The sequence below is a fragment of the Salvelinus namaycush genome, chromosome 11, assembly GCF_016432855.1.
Source record: "Salvelinus namaycush isolate Seneca chromosome 11, SaNama_1.0, whole genome shotgun sequence".
NCBI lineage: Eukaryota > Metazoa > Chordata > Actinopteri > Salmoniformes > Salmonidae > Salvelinus > Salvelinus namaycush.
The window spans coordinates 33,365,037-33,384,659 of NC_052317.1; the positions used below are offsets into that span (position 1 = coordinate 33,365,037).

The 19,623-nt window shown below is 43.7% G+C and overlaps 1 protein-coding gene across 2 annotated transcripts; it reads right to left on the minus strand.

The window, feature by feature from the left end:
- Nucleotides 1-9,629: 9,629 nt before the first annotated feature.
- Nucleotides 9,630-18,716, minus strand: LOC120055625 (oocyte zinc finger protein XlCOF8.4-like). Of its 2 annotated transcripts, XM_039003509.1 has the most exons (3): nt 18,282-18,716; nt 15,875-16,903; nt 9,630-10,091 (listed from the first exon to the last, which is right to left on the minus strand). In XM_039003509.1, the coding sequence occupies exons 1-3, from the start codon at nt 18,556-18,558 to the stop codon at nt 9,841-9,843; spliced, it is 1,557 nt and encodes a 518-aa protein (XP_038859437.1). In that variant the 5' UTR covers nt 18,559-18,716; the 3' UTR covers nt 9,630-9,840. The 2 variants fall into 2 exon arrangements, with proteins under 2 accessions (XP_038859437.1, XP_038859438.1); XM_039003510.1 differs by lacking the exon at nt 9,630-10,091 and having other exon boundaries at nt 15,579-16,903.
- Between the last annotated feature and the right edge of the window lie 907 nt (nt 18,717-19,623).

Sequence of the window (19,623 nt, forward strand, 5' to 3'; positions counted from 1 at the left end):
GCAACAAAAGGGAGGACATTTACAGAGAGAAAATCAGTTTTCTGAGTAGCCCTGAATCTAAGTGGGACGGTTCTAGGCCCAGACTGAATTATACAGGCAGTATAATTAAGTCAGACTTCAATCCAAATACTGAAATGAACTGACTTTTAAATTCCTGCCTGCACTGCCTGGTTCACCTCAACAGACCCACAGGGCTCCAGCTCCCACAGAACCCAACCTGCCAGCACAAAACAGCAGCGCTAGTCATATAAAACACACACATACTGGACAAACTATTTGACATGCTATGAGAAACATGACAAGTTATATCAACAAGTAAATGGTGTATTCCTCCAATTCTGATGTAGGTTATAATACCCATCAACTAGGCCTAATAGTCATTCAGCTTAGTGTGACCATGAGAAAACAGTGCAAGGTTTATGACAGGATACATGATGTGTGCGTGTGACAAACAAGTGGTTTTCAGCCAGCTGAATAAAATGACAGTTACTTTTAATCAAAATCCAACAGTGGAGCTTAATCAATATAATAAAGCATTTGGGGTTGTCATAATTTAATATAGGCCTAAAATCAATATATGTTTGAATAAACCCTTATAAAAGTGGAGAGCTTTGAGACTACACTTTAGAAACCAGGTAGCTCTTAAATCGGCTCAGTGGTTTACATCTTTGATTTTCACTTTGTGTTCGCACCAGAAGTTCAGTGGGACTTTGCCTTCCACGATGAGGCGCAATGTAGAGCCGCAGAGAGTAGGGACTGGTATCCGCTGCATCGTAGTCACTTGCGTTACCCAAAACACCACAGAGAAAACATTCACTAAGTGTGTCGTTGGCACATGTGTTGATACTGATGGGATCGAAAGAAAGGCAGAGCTGCTCTCACATCAGCTTTATCCTTTCAAATCTTACCTTAATGTCAGATTTATTTAACGTGGTCTCGGGGCAATTTGTATTATTCTGTAGGTAAATATGTAACACTACATCAAATACAACAAGTATAGACCTTCCCGTGAAATGCTTACAAGCCCATAACTCTTCTTGAACTGCACTGTTGGTTAAGAAAATATTTACCAAATAGACTAAAGTAAAAAATAATAAAAAAAGTAACACAATAAGAATTCCAATAACGAGGCTATATACAGGGGGTACCGGTACCGAGTCAGTGTGCGGGGGTACAGGTTAGTTGAGGTAATTTGTACATGTAGGTAGGGGTGAAGTGACAATGCATTGATAATAAACAGCGAGTAGCAGCCGTGTACAAAAGTACACTGTCAATGTAAATAGTCCGGTGGCGATTTTATTAATTGTTCAGCAGTCTTATGGCTTGGGGGGGGGTAGAAGCTGTTGAGAAGCCTTTTGGTCCTATACTTGGTGCTCCAGTACCACTTGCCGTGCAGTTGCAGAGAAAACAGTCTATAACTTGGGTGACTAGAGTCTCTGGCAATTTTATGGTCTTTCCTCTGACACCGCCTATTATGTAGGTCCTGGATGGCAATAATCTTGGCCCCAGTGATGTACTGGACCGTACGCATTACCCCTCTGTAGCGCCTTACAGTCAGATGCCGAGCAGTTGCCATACCAGGCGGTGATGCAACCGGTCAGGATGCTCTTGATGGTGCAGCTGTAGAACCTTTAGAGGATCTGGGGACCCATGCCAAATCTTTTCAGTCTCCTGAGGGGGAAAAATGTTTTGTTGTGTCCTCTTCACGACTGTCTTGGTGTGTTTGGACCATGAAAGTTCATTGGTGATGTGGATTTCAGGTATGGTGCTGCTAGCAGCAGATTGTCAAAGCTGGTGAGATAACAACTTGCCAGCTTTCTCTCCGTGTTCATAGAATCTTTGCCTCGACTTAAACAGAAGCTGCTCCCTTTGTTTGGTGGAAAGATTGTCAAATTCCGATTGGTGTAGCAGTCTCTCTTTGTAGAGTTCAGGAGTCGGAGAAGAGGCATATCTGTTGTCCACATCTAGAATGAGTTGAGATAGCTCTGATAAGCTTTTGGTGCGCTGTTTGTTGTCAAATAATTTGGCCCCTTAGATATGCTTTTAACGACTCCCACACAGTAGAGAGAGACAGAACAGGGGTGCAGTTGATCTGTAAAAAGACATCAATATGAGTTTATGTTGTTTTTTTTAAACGCACTACAGGATAGTAGAAGTTGGTCAAGTCGTCACACGCGTTGTGACACAGTACTGTCCGGAAAGCGGATATCTAGCTGGACAGGGCTATGGTCTGAGATAAAGATGCTGTGATATTGGCTATTAAGTTACAAAAGAAAGAATTCTATTGTCCAGCAGGAAAAAGTAAATCCTAGAGTATGAGTGCTGGACTGGAGGAAAAAAAGACTACTGTTTAGCATTGGGATTGCTCCTTTTCCATAGATCAGACAAATTATAGGATTCTAGAAATTGGTTAATTACTGCACCTGATTTTGAAATGACATTGTTGGGCTTCGGTCTGGATCTGTCTAGACTTGGATGCAATGAACTGCTTTCTTGAGGTCATGCCACAGCATCTCAATCGGGTTGAGGTCAGGATTGTGGCCCAGTCAGAGTACTGACCTCAACCCGATTGAGATGCTGTGGAATGACCTCAAGAAAGCAGTTCACACCAGACATCCCAAGAATATTGCTGAACTGAAACAGTTTTGTAAAGAGAAATGGTCCAAAATTCCTCCTGACCGTTGTGCAGGTCTGATCCGCAACTACAGAAAACATTTGGTTGAGGTTATTGCTGCCAAAAGAGCGTCAACCAGTTATTAAATCCAAAAGTTCACATTTTTTCCACCCTGCTCTGTGAATGTGTACACAGTGTGTTCAATAAAGACATGAAAACGTATAATTGTTTGTGTGTTATTAGTTTAAGCAGACTGTGTTTGTCTATTGTTGTGACCTAGATGAAGATCAGATTTTATGACCAATTTATGCAGAAGTCCAGGTAATTCCAAAGGATTCACATACTTTTTCTTGCCACTGTACATTCACATACATACTCCAAGAACACCGAAAATTGACTGGAAAACGCTTGTTAATTAATACCCGTCCTGCAGTGTTCGCTCGGCTATACAACCTGCAAACCCGTGCAATCCGCCACCAAGCACCAGGGCGGAACAAACAGTAAAATAGTAAAGGATAATACATGGTCCTTTGGGAGTATAAACTTCTATGTATTAAACATGCTCACAGTATGTTAGTTGGGTATCCTATTAAGGCATGGAAAGAGAGCTCAGTGGTTAGACTTTGGTAGCGACTAGGCTAATTATTACCGCGCCACCTATCACGGTGGCTGTACAGCCGCATCTAGTTGGTAAAAGCTAACTGTGTCATGTATTGTAAATGCTTTTGCGGTAGTCGATAGCGCGCTGGACTTCGGGCTAGAAGATCGAGGGTCCGAGACCTGCTCCCTCTGTTTCATTACAATACTATTCAAACTATATTGTACTTGTGTGAACATGTCACCCTATACATAACATCATTCTTAACGTTAAGTTACTGGATGAATAATTGTCATTTTTTGGCAGCAGGGTTTCTAATCAAGACATGAATTCACTAGTTGGTCCTTGGTCGCGTTAGCACGGCTAGTGCAGGGTCACAGTATGAGCCCACAATGGCTAGTTAGTATTATTTTGCCTGTCCTCCTGTGGATGTAGGTGCACGACAATGTATTATTTGGCCTTGGTTGGGTCTAAGAATGTCTTCTGCTCGCCGGAGGGAGTGGTTATCTTCCGTACAGCTGGGTAAAGAATGCCAAACTTGGTGTCCAGACAGCGGTGTAGAAGCCCCTCACCTCGTTGAAGGCTGACTTCTTCATGACTGCCGCTGTATAGTCAGAGTAAATGAGAATATTCCAGCCGTCGTGGGTGATGGGAGCCGCTCGCACTGCCTTACGGAAGACATCCTTCTCCTGAAGGTAGTGGAATTGAACTACTATGGGTCTGGGCGACTCTCCACTCTTCGGTATGGACTGTATGTTTCTGTGCGCACGGTCAAGGGTGGGGGCGTAATCGCATTTCCTGTAGCAGTTTAGCTATGGACAGGGTAGGCTGCATTACGCCTACTGTCTCGAGTCCCTCTCTCACCCCGAAAATGCGACCATTCCCCTGACGCTGTCTGTTCTTGAGGTCCTCAACTTTGCAAGTGAGTTTGACAACATCTGATGATAGCCGGGTGACTTGCTCTTCCAGTGTCACCACTTTGTCGGAGTAAATATTTGCGCCATCTTCGAGACTATTCTCTCAGCTAGCCAAAGAAGCCCATCAGCCACTCCCTGTGCTACAATACCTATTTTGTCAACTGGCCCGGACCCCCGCCGACCCATCATGACTGGACCACCGACGTGATTTGCCCGAGGGGGTTTTCTCAACTGGCTCCGCCGTCCCTTGAATGCCCATCCGTTAGCCTGCTAGCTGTCCAGAGCACATCGGACTGTTAGCTTAAGAGGCCCATCGGACAAGTTCTTTGGCAACCATACCTATTTTGCCAATTGGCCTGGTTTACCACACGGAGCCCTGCTGATTCGTCTGGCGACGTAATAGCACGAGGCGGCCACAACAGACGTTCATCCATCGCGACGTCCTTCCAAGGCCTTTCTGCTAACTTGCTAGCCCTGGCACGCAAGCTGCCAGAAGCCACTCACTGGACTCGGCTGCGCATGCCTCTCACTAACGTCAATATGCCTTGTCCATTGCTGTTTTGGTTAGTATTTATTGCCTTATTTCACTGTAGAGCCTCTAGCCCTGCTCAATACGCCTTATTTAACACTTTAGTTCCACCTACCACACATTCGATGACATCACCTGGTTTAAATGATATTTCTAGAGACAATATCTTTTTCATCGTCACTCTATGCACAGGTTTACACCCACTGTATTCACATCCTACCATACCTTTGTCTGTACATTATGCCTTGAATCTACTCTACCGTGCCCAGAAATCTGCTCCTTTTACTCTCTGCTCCGAACGTACTAGGCGACCAGTTCTTTTAGCCTTTAGCCGTACCCTTATCCTACTCATCCTCTGGTGATGTGGAGGTTAATCCAGGCCCTACAGCGCCCAGCTCCACTCCCATTCCCCAGGCGCTATCATTTGTTGACTTCTGTAACCGTAAAAGACTTGGTTTCATGCATGTTAACATTAGAAGCCTTCTCCCTAAGTTTGTTTTATTCACTACCCAATCACACACTGCCAACCCGGATGTCTTAGCCATGTCTGAATACTGGCTCAGGAACATTACCAAAACCCCTGAAATTTCCATCCCTAACTATAACATTTTCCGACAAGATAGAACTGCCAAAGGGGGGCGGAGTTTCAATCTACTGCAGAGACAGCCTGCAGAGTTCTGTCTTACTATCCACGTCTGTACCCAAACAATTTGAGCTTCTACTTCTAAAAATCCACCTTTCCAGAAACAAGTCGCTCACCGTTGCCGCTTGTTATAGACCACCCTCTGCCCCCAGCTGTGCCCTGGACACCATATGTGAACTGATTGCCCCCCATCTATCTTCAGAGCTCGTGCTGCTAGGTGACCTAACCTGAGACATGCTTAACACCCCGGCCATCCTACAATCTAAGCTTGATGACCTCAATCTCACACAAATTATCAATGAACCCACCAGGTACAACCCTAAATCCGTAAACATGGGCACCCTCATAGATATCATCCTAACCAACTTGCCCTCCAAATACACCTCTGCTGTTTTCAACCAAGATCTCAGCGATCACTACCTGCATCCATAATGGGTCCGCGGTCAAACAACCACCCCTCATCACTGTCAAACGCTCCCTAAAACACTTCAGCGAGCAGGCCTTTCTAATCTACCTGGCCCGGGTATCCTGGAAGGATATTGACCTCATCCCATCAGTAGAGGATGCCTGGTCATTCTTTAAAAGTGCCTTCCTCACCATCTTCAATAAGCATGCCCCTTTCAAAAAATGTAGAACCAGGAACAGATATAGCCCTTGGTTCTCTCCAGACTTGACTGCCCTTGACCAGTACAAAAAAATCCTGTGGCGTTCTGCATTAGCATCAAATAGCCCCCGTGATATGCACATTTTCAGGGAAGTTAGGAACCAATATACACAGGCAGTTAGGAAAGCTAAGGCTAGCTTTTTCAAGCAGAAATTTGCATCCTGTAGCACAAACTCAAAAAAGAAGAATAAGAGCACCTCCTCCCAGCTGCTCACTGGACTGAGGCTAGGAAACACTGTCACCACCGATAAATCCACTATAATTGAGAATTTTTCTACCGCTGGCCATGCTTTCCACCTCGCTACCCCTACCCCGGTCAACAGCCCTGCACTCCCCACAGCAACTTGCCCAAGCCTCCCCCATTTCTCCTTCACCCAAATCCAGATAGCTGATGTTCTGAAAGAGCTGCAAAATCTGGACCCCTACAAATCAGCCGGGCTAGACAATCTGGACCCTCTCTTTCTAAACTTATCTGCCGAAATTGTTACAACCCCTATCACTAGCCTGTTCAACCTCTTTCGTATCGTCTGAGATTTCCAAAGATTGGAAAGCTGCCGCGGTCATCCCCCTCTTCAAAGGGGGTGACACTCTAGACCCAAACTGCTACAGACCTATATCTACCCTGCCTTTCTAAGGTCTTCAAAAGCCATGTTAACAAACAGATTACCGACCATTTCGAATCCCACCATACCTACTCCTCCATGCAATCTGGTTTCAGAGCTGGTCATGGGTGCATCTCAGCCATGCTCAAGGTCCTAAACGATATCATAACTGCCATCGATAAGAGACAGTACTGTGCAGCCGTATTCATCGACCTGGCCAAGGCTTTCGACTGTCAATCACCACATTCTTATTGGCAGACTCGACAGCCTTGGTTCCTCAAATGATTTGCCTGACCTGGTTTACCAACTACTTCTCTGATAGAGTTCAGTGTGTCAAATCGGAGGGCCTGTTGTCCGGACCTCTGGCAGTCTCTATGGGGGTGCCACAGGGCTCAATTCTCGGGCCGACTCTCTTCTCTGTATACATCAATGATGTCTCTCTTGCTGCTGGTGATTCTCTGATCCACCTCTACGCAGACGACACCATTCTGTAAACTTCTGGCAGTTCTTTGGACACTGTGTTAACAAACCTACAGACGAGCTTCAATGCCATACACTCTTTCCGTGGCCTCCAACTGCTCCGAAATGCAACTAAATGCATGCTCTTCAACCGATCACTGCCCGCACCTGCCCGCCTGTCCAGCATCACTACTCTGGACGGCTCTGACTTAGAATATGTGGATAACTACAAATACCTAGGTGTCTGGTTAGACTATAAACTCTCCTTCCAGACTCACATTAAGCATCTCCAATCAAAAATTAAATCTAGAATCGGCTTCCTATTTCGCAACAAAGCATCCTTCACTCATGCTGCCAAACATACCCTCGTAAAACTGACCATCCTACCGATCCTCGACTTCGGCGTTGTCATTTATAAAATAGCCTCCAACAATCTACTCAACAAATTGGATGCAGTCTATCACAGTGCCATCCGTTTTGTCACCAAAGCCCCATATACTACCCACCATTGCGACCTGTACACTCTCGTTGGCTGGCCCTCGGTTCATACTCGTCGCCAAACCCACTGGCTCCAGGTCATCTACAAGTCTCTTCTAGGTAAAGCCCCGCCTTATCTCAGCTCACTGGTCACCATAGCAGCACCCACTCGTAGCACGTGCTCCAGCAGGTATATCTCACTGGTCACCCCCAAAGCCAATTCCTCCTTTGGCCGCCTTTCCTTCCAGTTCTCTGCTGCCAATGACTGGAACGAACTGCAAAAATCACTGAAGCTGGATACTCATATCTCCCTCACTAGCTTTAAGCACCAGCTGTCAGAGCAGCTCACAGATCACTGCACCTGTACATAGCCATCTGTAAACAGCACATCTATCTACCTCATCCCCATACTGTTTTTATTTATCTTGCTCCTTTGCACCCCAGTATCTCTACTTGCACATTCATCTTCTGCACATCTACCATTCCAGTGTTTAATTGCTATATTGTAATTACTTCGCCACCATGGCCTATTTATTGCCTTTACTCCCTTATCTTACCTCATTTGCACACACTGTATATAGACTTTTTGTTTTCTTTTTTTCTACTGTATGTTTTGTTTATTCCATGTGTAACTCTGTGTTGTTGTATGTGTCGAACTGCTATGCTTTATATTGGCCAGGTCGCAGTTGCAAATGAGAACTTGTTCTCAACTAGCCTACCTGGTTAAATAAAGGTGAAATAAAAAAATTCAGACGGGTGTCATGTCTCGCCAAGTCTTCATTAACGCGGTCAATCTTTATGTTGACCTCGGTGGCGAAAATAGCTATTTGTGCGGATAGATCAGTGGATAATGACTCCACCTTAGCCAGCACAGCCTGTTCAGATTCAATGATAGCCGCCATTACCATGGCTATGTCAGGGGGGATCAGAGTCCGTGTCAGGTGAGCCCGAGGCTTCAGCAGAGGCCTGCTCCTTTGTGGCCCGCGGCCGTTGTTGTCTTCTTCTATGAGGTTTAACGGCGGTTGGCATCCAATTTGTTGCATTTCCGACACCTACTAGACTGGAGTACAACTCCCTTATACTTTGAAAAATAAAAATGTACTAAACAAATACCCTACCATCTAACACTATACTCACCAATTTCAAAATTATATAAAATAAAATTAACACCCCCCCCTACTACACCCTGAAAGGATGGGACATTGCCACTTAACATCCTGTAACTCTAAGTCTCGTACACCCAAATACCTCTCTGCAGATGCCACCACAACCTCAATTTTCTGAGACTTCTGATCCATCCCTGCAGTACAATTAATAACCATTGCTATAAATGCTAAAAATCCAATCTTACTGAAACTTATTTTACTTTTTGGCCTATCCCTCTGTACTGGTATATCTCTACTACTCTCGGCCGTTGTCAAATCAAATCAAATTTTATTGGTCACAAACACATGGTTAGCAGATGTTAATGCGAGTGTAGCGAAATGCTTGTGCTTCTAGTTCCAACAGTGCAGTATTATCTAACAATTCCCCAACAACTACCCAATACACACAAATCTAAAGGGGTGAATGAGAATATGTACATATAAGTATATGGATGAGAGATGTCCGAGCGGCATAGGCAAGGTGCAGTAGATGGTATAAATTACAGTATATACATGTGATATGAGTTATGTAAGATATGTAACATTATTAAAGTGGCATTATTTAAAGTGACTAGTGATCCATTTATTAAAGTGTCCAGTGATTGGGTCTCAGTGTAGGCAGCAGCCTCACTGAGTTAGTGATGGCTATTTAACAGTCTGATAGCCTTGAGATTGAAAAACAGCTCTCTCTCAGTCCCAGCTTTGATGCAACTGTACTGACCTCGCCTTCTGGATTATAGCGGTGTGAACAGGCAGTGGCTCGAGTGGTTGTCCTTGCTGATCTTTTTGGCCTTCCTGTGACATCGGGTGCTGTAGGTGTCATGGAGGGCAGGTAGTTTGCCCCCGGTGATGCGTTGTGCAGACCGCACCGCCCTCTGGAGAGCCTTGCGGTTGAAGGCTGTGCAGTTGCCGTACCAGGCTGTGATACAGCCCGACAGGATGCTCTCGATTTATTCAGCCTCCTGAGGTTGAAGAGGTGCTGTTGCGCCTTCTTCACCACACTGTCAGTGTGGGTGGACCATTTCAGTTTGTCTGTGATGTGTACGCCTAGGAACTTAACTTTCCACCTCCACCTTGTCTAGACATTTTAACGATTAAAAGGCCAAATTTTTCACTCCAAAAAAGTCAGAGTAGTAAATTGGGTTCGATTCCAAATTAAATGTTACAAAATGAACACGGTGGGAGGTGTTGGTCAAGTATTAATAGTAAATTGTTTGCCCTGGATCGGAGCACCAAGAAGACGCGTCTTCACATGTTGCCGGTCACTAGCACCCCCCCTAATATTTTTTTGAAACATGTTTTTTGGGTGGTTTGACACTTTTTTCAGCCAGTAATGAAATTGGGAAAAACAGTGGGAAGTTTGGAAGCAGGGATTAAACCCTGGTCTCAGGTGGAAAGTTGTAGGCGACGTGTGCCGGAGAGTGTAACCACTGCACCAAGGCCCTGCACAGGAAATAGTTATATTAATGGTTGATGACAGTGGGTAACCAAATCATAGATTGCAGTTTCCTTGTACATAGACTGCTTTCAAGGTAAGGACACAAACATTTTGTATTTTGGGTGAACTCTTTAAAATAGGGATGGGAAAAAATCCTGCTTGCTCTCCAGGAGGGTTGGCCACCCCTGATCGATGTTTCCCAAGTGCTGGATGTTTGAAAATGTTCTGGTTATAACAATATATTTCTCAAAATCATCCAACGTTCAAGAAAAATCTAATGAATATCAATATTCAGGTGGTTTATGCCTACTAGTTGTAGATCCTTGCCATAATTTTACTCTGCATAGACAAAATATACGTTTATGAGGTGTGAGTCCCCCAATCATCTCTGCCTAACGTGCACAATACACACGTCAAAATATTATATGAGAGACCTGGAGCATTTCATCTGTATGACTTATTCAAAACTGTAAAAAAAATTACAATATTTCACCTTTATTTAACCAGGTAGGCTAGTTGAGAACAAGTTCTCATTTACAACTGCGACCTGGCCAAGATAAAGCATAGCAGAGTGAACAGACAACAACACAGTTACACATGGAGTAAACAATAAACAAGTCAATAACACAGTAGGAAAAAAATGAGTCTATATACATTGTGTGCAAAAGGCATGAGGAGGTAGGCAATAAATAGGCAATAAGAGCGAATAATTACAATTTAGCAGATTAACACTGGAGTGATAAATCATCAGATGATCAATGTGCAAGTAGAGATACTGGTGTGCAAAAGAGCAGAAAAGTAAATAAATAAAAACAGTAAGGGGATGAGGTAGGTAAATTGGGTGGGCTGTTTACAGATGGACTATGTACAGCTGCAGCGATCGGTTAGCTGCTCAGATAGCAGATGTTTAAAGTTGGTGAGGGAAATAAAAGTCTCCAACTTCAGCGATTTTTGCAATTCGTTCTAGTCACAGGCAGCAGAGAACTGGAAGGAAAGGCGGCCAAATGAGGTGTTGGCTTTTGGGATGATCAGTGAGATATACCTGCTGGAGAGCATGCTACGGGTGGGTGTTGTTATCGTGACCAGTGAACTGAGATAAGGCGGAGCTTTACCTAGCATGGACTTATAGATGACCTGGAGCCAGTGGGTCTGGCGACGAATATGTAGCGAGGGCCAACCGACTAGAGCATACAGGTCGCAGTGGTGGGTGGTATAAGGTGTTTTAGTAACAAAACGGATGGCACTATGATAAACTGCATCTAGTTTGCTGAGTAGAGTATTGGAAGCTATTTTGTAGATGACATCGCCGAAGTCGAGGATCGGTAGGATAGTCAGTTTTATTAGAGTAAGTTTGGCGGCGTGAGTGGAGGAGGCTTTGTTGCGAAATAGAAAGCCGATTCTTGATTTGATTTTGGATTGGAGATGTTTAATATGAGTCTGGAAGGAGAGTTTACAGTCTAGCCAGACACCTAGGTATTTATAGATGTCCACATATTCTAGGTCGGAATCGTCCAGGGTGGTGATGCTAGTCGGGCGGGCGGGTGCAGGCAGCGAACGGTTGAAAAGCATGCATTTGGTTTTACTAGCATTTAAGAGCAGTTGGAGGCCACGGAAGGAGTGTTGTATGGCATTGAAGCTCGTTTGGAGGTTAGATAGCACAGTGTCCAAGGAAGGGCCAGAAGTATACAGAATGGTGTCGTCTGCGTAGAGGTGGATCAGGGAATCGCCCGCAGCAAGAGCAACATCATTGATATATACAGAGAAAAGAGACGGCCCGAGAATTGAACCCTGTGGTACCCCCATAGAGACTGCCAGAGGACCGGACAACATGCCCTCCGATTTGACACACTGAACTCTGTCTGCAAAGTAGTTGGTGAACCAGGCAAGGCAGTCATCAGAAAAACCGAGGCTACTGAGTCTGCCGATAAGAATATGGTGATTGACAGAGTTGAAAGCCTTGGCCAGGTCGATGAAGACGGCTGCACAGTACTGTCTTTTATCGATGGCGGTTATGATATCATTTAGTACCTTGAGCGTGGCTGAGGTGCACCCGTGACCGGCTCGGAAACCGGATTGCACAGTGGAGAAGGTACGGTGGGATTCGAGATGGTCAGTGATCTGTTTATTAACTTGGCTTTCGAAGACCTTAGATAGGCAGGGCAGGATGGATATAGGTCTGTAACAGTTTGGGTCCAGGGTGTCTCCCCCTTTGAAGAGGGGGATGACCGCGGCAGCTTTCCAATCCTCGGGGATCTCAGACGATATGAAAGAGAGGTTGAACAGGCTGGTAATAGGGGTTGCAACAATGGCGGCGGATAGTTTCAGAAATAGAGGGTCTAGATTGTCAAGCCCAGCTGATTTGTATGGGTCCAGGTTTTGCAGCTCTTTCAGAACATCTGCTATCTGGATTTGAGTAAAGGAGTAGCTGTGGGGGGGGGGGGGGGGGGGGGCTGTTGGCCGAGGTTGGAGTAGCCAGGTGGAAGGCATGGCCAGCCAGCCGTTGAGAAATGCTTGTTGAAGTTTTCGATTATCATGGATTTATTGGTGGTGACCGTGTTACCTAGCCTCAGTGCAGTGGGCTGCTGGGAGGAGGTGCTCTTGTTCTCCATGGACTTTACAGTGTCCCAGAACTTTTTGGAGTTAGAGCTACAGGATGCAAATTTCTGCTTGAAAAAGCTAGCCTTTGCTTTCCTGACTGATTGCATGTATTGGTTCCTGACTTCCCTGAACAGTTGCATATCGCGGGGACTATTCGATGCTATTGCAGTCCGCCACAGGATGTTTTTGTGCTGGTCGAGGGCAGTCAGGTCTGGAGTGAACCAAGGGCTATATCTGTTCTTAGTTCTGCATTTTTGGAACGGGGCATGCTTATCTAAGATGGTGAGGAAGTTACTTTTAAAGAATGACCAGGCATCCTCAACTGACGGGATGAGGTCAATATCCTTCCAGGATACCCGGGCCAGGTCAATTAGAAAGGCCTGCTCGCAGAAGTGTTTTAGGGAGCGTTTGACAGTGATGAGGGGTGGTCGTTTGACCGCGGACCCGTAGCGGATACAGGCAATGAGGCAGTGATCGCTGAGATCCTGATTGAAGACAGCAGAGGTGTATTTGGAGGGCAAGTTGGTCAGGATAATGTCTATGAGGGTGCCCATGTTTACGGATTTAGGGTTGTACCTGGTGGGTTCCTTGATGATTTGTGTGAGATTGAGGGCATCGAGCTTAGATTGTAGGACTGCCGGGGTGTTAAGCATATCCCAGTTTAGGTCACCTAACAGAACAAACTCTGAAGTTAGATGGGGGGCGATCAATTCACAAATGGTGTCCAGGGCACAGCTGGGAGCTGAGGGGGGTCGGTAGCAGGCGGCAACAGTGAGAGACTTATTTCTGGAGAGATTCATTTTTAAAATTAGAAGTTCGAACTGTTTGGGTATGGACCTGGAAAGTATGACATTACTTTGCAGGCTATCTCTGCAGTAGATTGCAACTCCTCCGCCTTTGGCAGTTCTATCTTGACGGAAAATGTTATAGTTGGGTATGGAAATCTCTGAATTTTTGGTGGCCTTCCTAAGCCAGGATTCAGACACGGCAAGGACATCAGGGTTGGCAGAGTGTGCCAAAGCAGTGAGTAAAACAAACTTAGGGAGGAGGCTTCTGATGTTGACATGCATGAAACCAAGGCTTTTTCGATCACAGAAGTCAACAAATGAGGGTGCCTGGGGACATGCAGGGCCTGGGTTATGAATGGCTGAAAAAATACAGCCTCCTATAATTCATTTTGAAAGACAATTAGGCATATCAGATTTCAAATATGTGATTACACTGGCAAAATTGTGATGAAGCGGAATAATAAAACAAGTGTGGGGAATAATAGTAGTGTTCTTGGTGACAAGTATATCAATTACCCTATATTTTAGCCCATTGTTAAGAATGAGAATTGTTCCACTGACCTGGTAAATAAAGTAAATAGATAATAAAATGCCCTTTAGACGACCCTACACTCCAACCAAATAATTGTTATATTTATTTCCCCCCTAGAATCAGGTCACCCTACCAAACTTTCATGCTAAAATATACTGTCGGTCTCCATCTGCTGCCTTTTCGATGTCACAGCCTAAATGCCAATCACCAAACGAGGGGACTAATGCAAGTGTGGATTAAATCAACTTTAGTACATGCTGTCAAAAGGCTGTATTCTGCAATAGAGATGGGAGTAACAGCAAACTAATTTTGTTGACAGCATTGTACATAAAACAGCACTACCGTGTTGCTTTTTTTACAGTTTTATAAACTCCGGAGAACGTTCTCTCTCTCCATTCAGCACCACATTAATCTTGAGTGTTTTTTCTTTAAAACGCGCATCCAATCATCTTGATCCATTACATAACTAGACCAATCATATGCTTTAATGTGCCGCAGTTCACAGTGCCGTGGCAAGACAGGCCAATAATGATAAAGGTTCCGCTTGTGATGGTTTTGAAATCGGAGCACCTGCAATTTAATAACATTTGGAGCACAGTTGAAAATGACTAATTTGAAAAATAAAACCAGTACTTTTCGATGCGTGAGAAGAGGCTCAAATGCGTGTCTCACGGCCAATGCGTTAGAGTTGGCAGCTCTGGGTAAGGCAAACAGTTCAGAGATTTAACGATGCTCTTACGAAGGATCTAACGATGAGCTTAACCTTAAACCGGGCCTGGAGCAGCAAGTCTCAGCCTCTGGGCCAAAACAAATGTTGAAGCATCTTTCTGACAGTCGCACTTGGGACAGTGGACACCTAGTTACAACGGGAAGAAACAATTAGGCTATTATTATCAGTCATGTCAAAACCAACAGGGTACAACATCCTCAAGCAGTAACGTTAATCATGCAACTTATGTTACAAAAGGCTCTGCACATCCAGTAAGCCAAGCTGGCAGTCGAACAACAATTCAACTATCCGTAAACAAATATAGTGGTTGATTGACAGTTTCACATTTCGTTGCATTGCACTGCAAACTCCTTGTAGAAATGTTACAATTTTTACAATGCAATCAAATGTAAACTTTATTTTAACCTCAAAATGTACTAACTCGAACTGCTGCTACGATCATGCAACAAAGTAACACTATTGGACGTGCTACGGAAATGAATCATAAATACAAGAGAATATGCACAAAGCAATATAAGCTAGCATGCAGCTGTTGCTCTCTTGATGAGGCAAAGATAAATCACATTAAAAAAGGTTCAACATTTTAAAGTGGTACTCCAGTCTCCTTTTCACCTCATTTACACCTGATTTACTTAACTATGTATACTAAATAGTTGTGTGTGTGTGTATATACATACATACATACACACTACATACTTACATATATATATACTTATATATGTGTAACTACATACTTGACTGTATGTTTGTTTATTCCATGTGTAACTCTGTGTTGTTGTTTGTGTCGTACTGCTTTGCTTTATCTTGGCCAGGTCGCAGTTGTAAATGAGAACTTGTTCTCAACTAGCCTACCTGGTTAAATAAAGGTGAAATAAAAATATAAATCTAAAGGCATATCTCAATTGGTGGTCCAGGTAAGACATGACAAAGCACAAGTAAAAATGTCTTACCCTTTAGTTTGTGGTGTACTTTACTGTATTTATACTTGGAATATCACTATTTAAAAATCATTGGATGACATCTTGAAATACTTGATTGTAAACCTAATCTCAGTACAGTTGAACAGTTCATTAAGTGTACAATGCTGAGGAAAACACGGAACATGCAATCTTACATTCAGACATTGGCAAATTTACTTACATTGATGTTTTTGATGTAGTTTGAGGTTACAGAGAACTGTGAAACTTTTACCACACAGCACACAACTAAATGGCTTTTGTCCACTGTGAAATCGCTCATGTGTTTGGCAGTTGTCCTGCCTTGCAAACCTCTTGCCACAGAGTCTGCAACTGAAAGGCCTTTCACCCGTGTGAACACTCTGATGTGACTTAAGTCTTTGTTTCTGAGTAAAACTTTTCCCACACTCAAGACATCTGTATGGCTTGACTCCAGCATGAGAGTGTTGGTGTGCTTCCAGTTGACAATGGCGGTGGAAGCTCTTTCCACACAATGAGCAGATGAACACTTTTTGGTTTGGTACAGCTCTCCAAACATTTACCATCCTCTTTGTTTTCAATCTGTTCTTATTAAGAATATGCTCTTGGTTGTGTGAGTGTGACTCTGATGTGCTCTCAGTTGCTCTCAAGAGCCCTTGTGAAGAAGGTCCTGGCTGCTGCAGTCTGGGATGTAAAATCAAGCCCTCCCTCACAACAGGATGCAGAGTATCTCTGTACTGCCCCTGCTCAGCTACAACATGTATGGACTCAGACATGGCATTGTCATGATACACAGGATGCCTCTCAGGCTCCACTTTCACTGGGACAGTGCTGACTATGTCATCTAGTGGTTTCCCTACAATGGACAAAGACATACAGGAAGGATGGGATGGGATGGGAGTGGGATATTGATCTGCCTGAGATGAGAACATCTGTAAGCATCTCCCTGTAGAGTAAGACCCATCTGGGTGGCCAGAATTATTCCCACTTAGTCCTTGTGTAACAGAGGACCACAGCTGACTATCTCTCTCATCCATTCTAAAGTCCACACTTTCTGTGATTCCTTGATCTTCTATGGTTCCCTGGGCTACATGTTCTTCCACCTGCTCTGCTTTCACCAGAAACTCCAGTCCACCCCTCGCCTCTTCAAGGTGTCCAGACCGCTGCAGCTCATTGAAGCTCTCTACTGGGTTCTCTACAGGCATGGCTTGGGCTTTTTGGTTCTCTTCATCACCTGGAAGTATAGTAATTGTAAAGTCAAATAAGCAATAGAACAACACCTTGAACAATGCAAAATAACCTGACTTGATAGCACCAAATGTCAACACGCCTCGGGTGTATTTACAACAAGGGGTGTGGTCCTTTGTAGCTCAGTTGGTACATTGTGCTTGTAACTTCAGGGTAGTGGGTTCGATTCCCGGACACCCATGCAAAAAAATATATGCATGCATGACTAAGCTGCTTTGGATAAAAGAGTCTTCTAAATGCCATAAATATATATATATTACATATACTAACCTTGCTTTCAATTGTATCTGTGGGAAGCCAGAAGTTACAACAGACCTGTTTAACCCAATGAGTCCTACCGTAACGTGATGCTTTTTGGACTTTAACCCCTTTTAAACATTGTGTGTTTCAGCTACAGACTACTGGGCTGTACCATTGGATTCTTACAGTTCTTCTGCATAGATACCAGATATCATACGTAGTTACCAACCATTAGTCTGTGATTAACAGGGGCTGAGCTAGAGTGGTGTTTGTGAGACAAGGGCAGATCCTTAAGTTTGTGTAGAATATGAATGGTTTGAGCTACAAACTATTAAAAGCTATCTATGAAAAGCTTAGACTCTCACCAACACACACGTAACATTTTTCACAAGCTACACAAGTTGTTAGATGCTAAGGGGTTTTTCTACATAGAAGATCATAGGAAATCCCAGGACATAGTGTCTAATACTTTAACAAGCTCACAACTACAGTTTTCACTGACTAGTTGGATATTCATTTCCCAGTGAGAAAACAATTCCTGTACTTACAGCATTAATATCAATTCATTTTTTAATCAGCTTTGGCGGACCTTTTATTGACATTAGTCAATAAAACTCATGGGTGCAACTATTTGTCAAATTGTTTTATGTTCTACTTATACAACGGGTGGGTCTAATCCTGAATGCTTAATGATTAAAACCGCATTCCACCTGTGTCTATTACACAAGTTACCACCAGCTAAATCAATGACATTAAAATGCCTATTTACTCTGTTCCATCTGACTGTGCAATCCACTGCCTCATCAACCTAGCCAGGCAATTTATAAACGTAATCTCCACTATAAAAAGCATCTAGACATGATCTCACATTTCTTTTAGACTAACATTTAGATTTCAACAGCGGAGATTTGTCTGTCTCACCGACATTTGCAACATTTTGAATATGGAAACATTCTATCTCCAGCTGTCCCATTGTAATGAACGAGTCGGGACGAGAGACAGACGGGCAGTGTTTCTCAGGCAGTCAAAATCATGAATCAGCTGGCATCCTTTTTATGGATACAATGGAAAGCAACGCTAGTGTATGTAAATTTACCCGCGTTGCTATAAGCACATACTCTTACCTTTTTGTGGAGTCCCACTCCCAACCTGACGTTCCTCAGCATGTTGCCTGTCATTTGTCACTCGTATTGCTGCTTCTCTTTGAGCTTTCCTCAATTCTCTTTCCATCAGCTGTAAACTATTTTGAAGGCCTTCCATCTCATTTTCTTTCCGACACATTTCAAGCCGTAGCACGACGGTGCCCTCGTCTACAAGTTTGGTTATTTCTGCAACTGCTGCCTTTGATAGCACATCCATGATTGCAGCTATTTGTGTACTGAAAGAAACAGTGTTAGACATTGTTCTTCAAATACAATCACTGCTGTTATACAAAAGCGAATATGTAGTGCTAGTGCTTCTGGGAAATGTTTATAACAGAATCGTTTCTACTACTGTACAGCTTATCGAAACTGGCAAGCAGCATTGTTTGGTAAAAAAAAGAAGTCTGGAAAGATGGATAACGGAAATGACGACAAAGGTTTACCCTAAACTTCTTCTTCGGTGAGGTTTAACGGAGGTTTGCATCCAATACGTTACATTACCGCCTCCAACTGAACAATGTTTTATTTAACTAGGCAAGTCAATCCTGAAGAACAAGTTCTTATTTACAATGACGGCCTACCGGGGAACAATGGGTAAACTGCCTTGTTCAGGGCCAGAATGACAGATTTGACCTTGTCAGCTTGGGGATTCGATCCAACAACCTTTTGGTTACTGGCACAATGCTCTAACCACTAGTCTACCTGCCGCCCCATTACACTTTGTAATACAAAATGTGCAAGGGGGACCAGAAAAAAATAATATACATTTTTAATTACCCTACCAACTAACCATACTCATTAAAACCCAACACCTTATTCCACTACTTTAACCCAATCTGAATCAGGTCAACAGCCTGAGAGGCAGTGGCGATTTGAGCATGTAAATATTGGTGGAGGAAAAAAAACTAAAGTGGGATGGATGCATGCCAGCAATGCCACAACACTAACCAATACATTAATTGCACTATAACGGTGACAAACGGTGCCTTGTCTGGCAGCAAAACAGTTAATTCAGCCTCATTTACTGCCTTAAAAAAAAACATAGCTGCTATGGCTGACTTGCTTAAACAAATGTGGTTTCCAATGACAATTAAGATGTACAAACTATGGCATAAGGGGACGACAAGCAGATAAGAGGCAATCTGTACACCAAGTCAGCACCGTAGGATAAATAAAGGAGGCATTTCAGCAGACAATGAAAGCTCTTACAATATTCAATGATTACATTTCTCTAAAACAGGTTATAGACTACATGTGCACTACCAAGTCAGAACAGTAGGTGAAATTAAGAGGGGTAAATAGACCAAATTATTAGGTTGAGGCA

What these genes read in the sequence shown, in the direction of transcription:
- LOC120055625 (XM_039003509.1), bottom strand. Translation starts at nt 18,558, where the DNA reads ATGTCTAACACTGTTTCTTTCAGTACACAAATAGCTGCAATCATGGAT. An exon ending in GAGTGGGACTCCACAAAAAG is followed by an intron (nt 16,904 to 18,281) that starts GTAAGAGTATGT and finishes CTATACTTCCAG; the next exon opens with GTGATGAAGAGAACCAAAAA. An exon ending in ACTACATCAAAAACATCAAT is followed by an intron (nt 10,092 to 15,874) that starts GTAAGTAAATTT and finishes TTTCCTGTGCAG; the next exon opens with GGCCTTGGTGCAGTGGTTAC.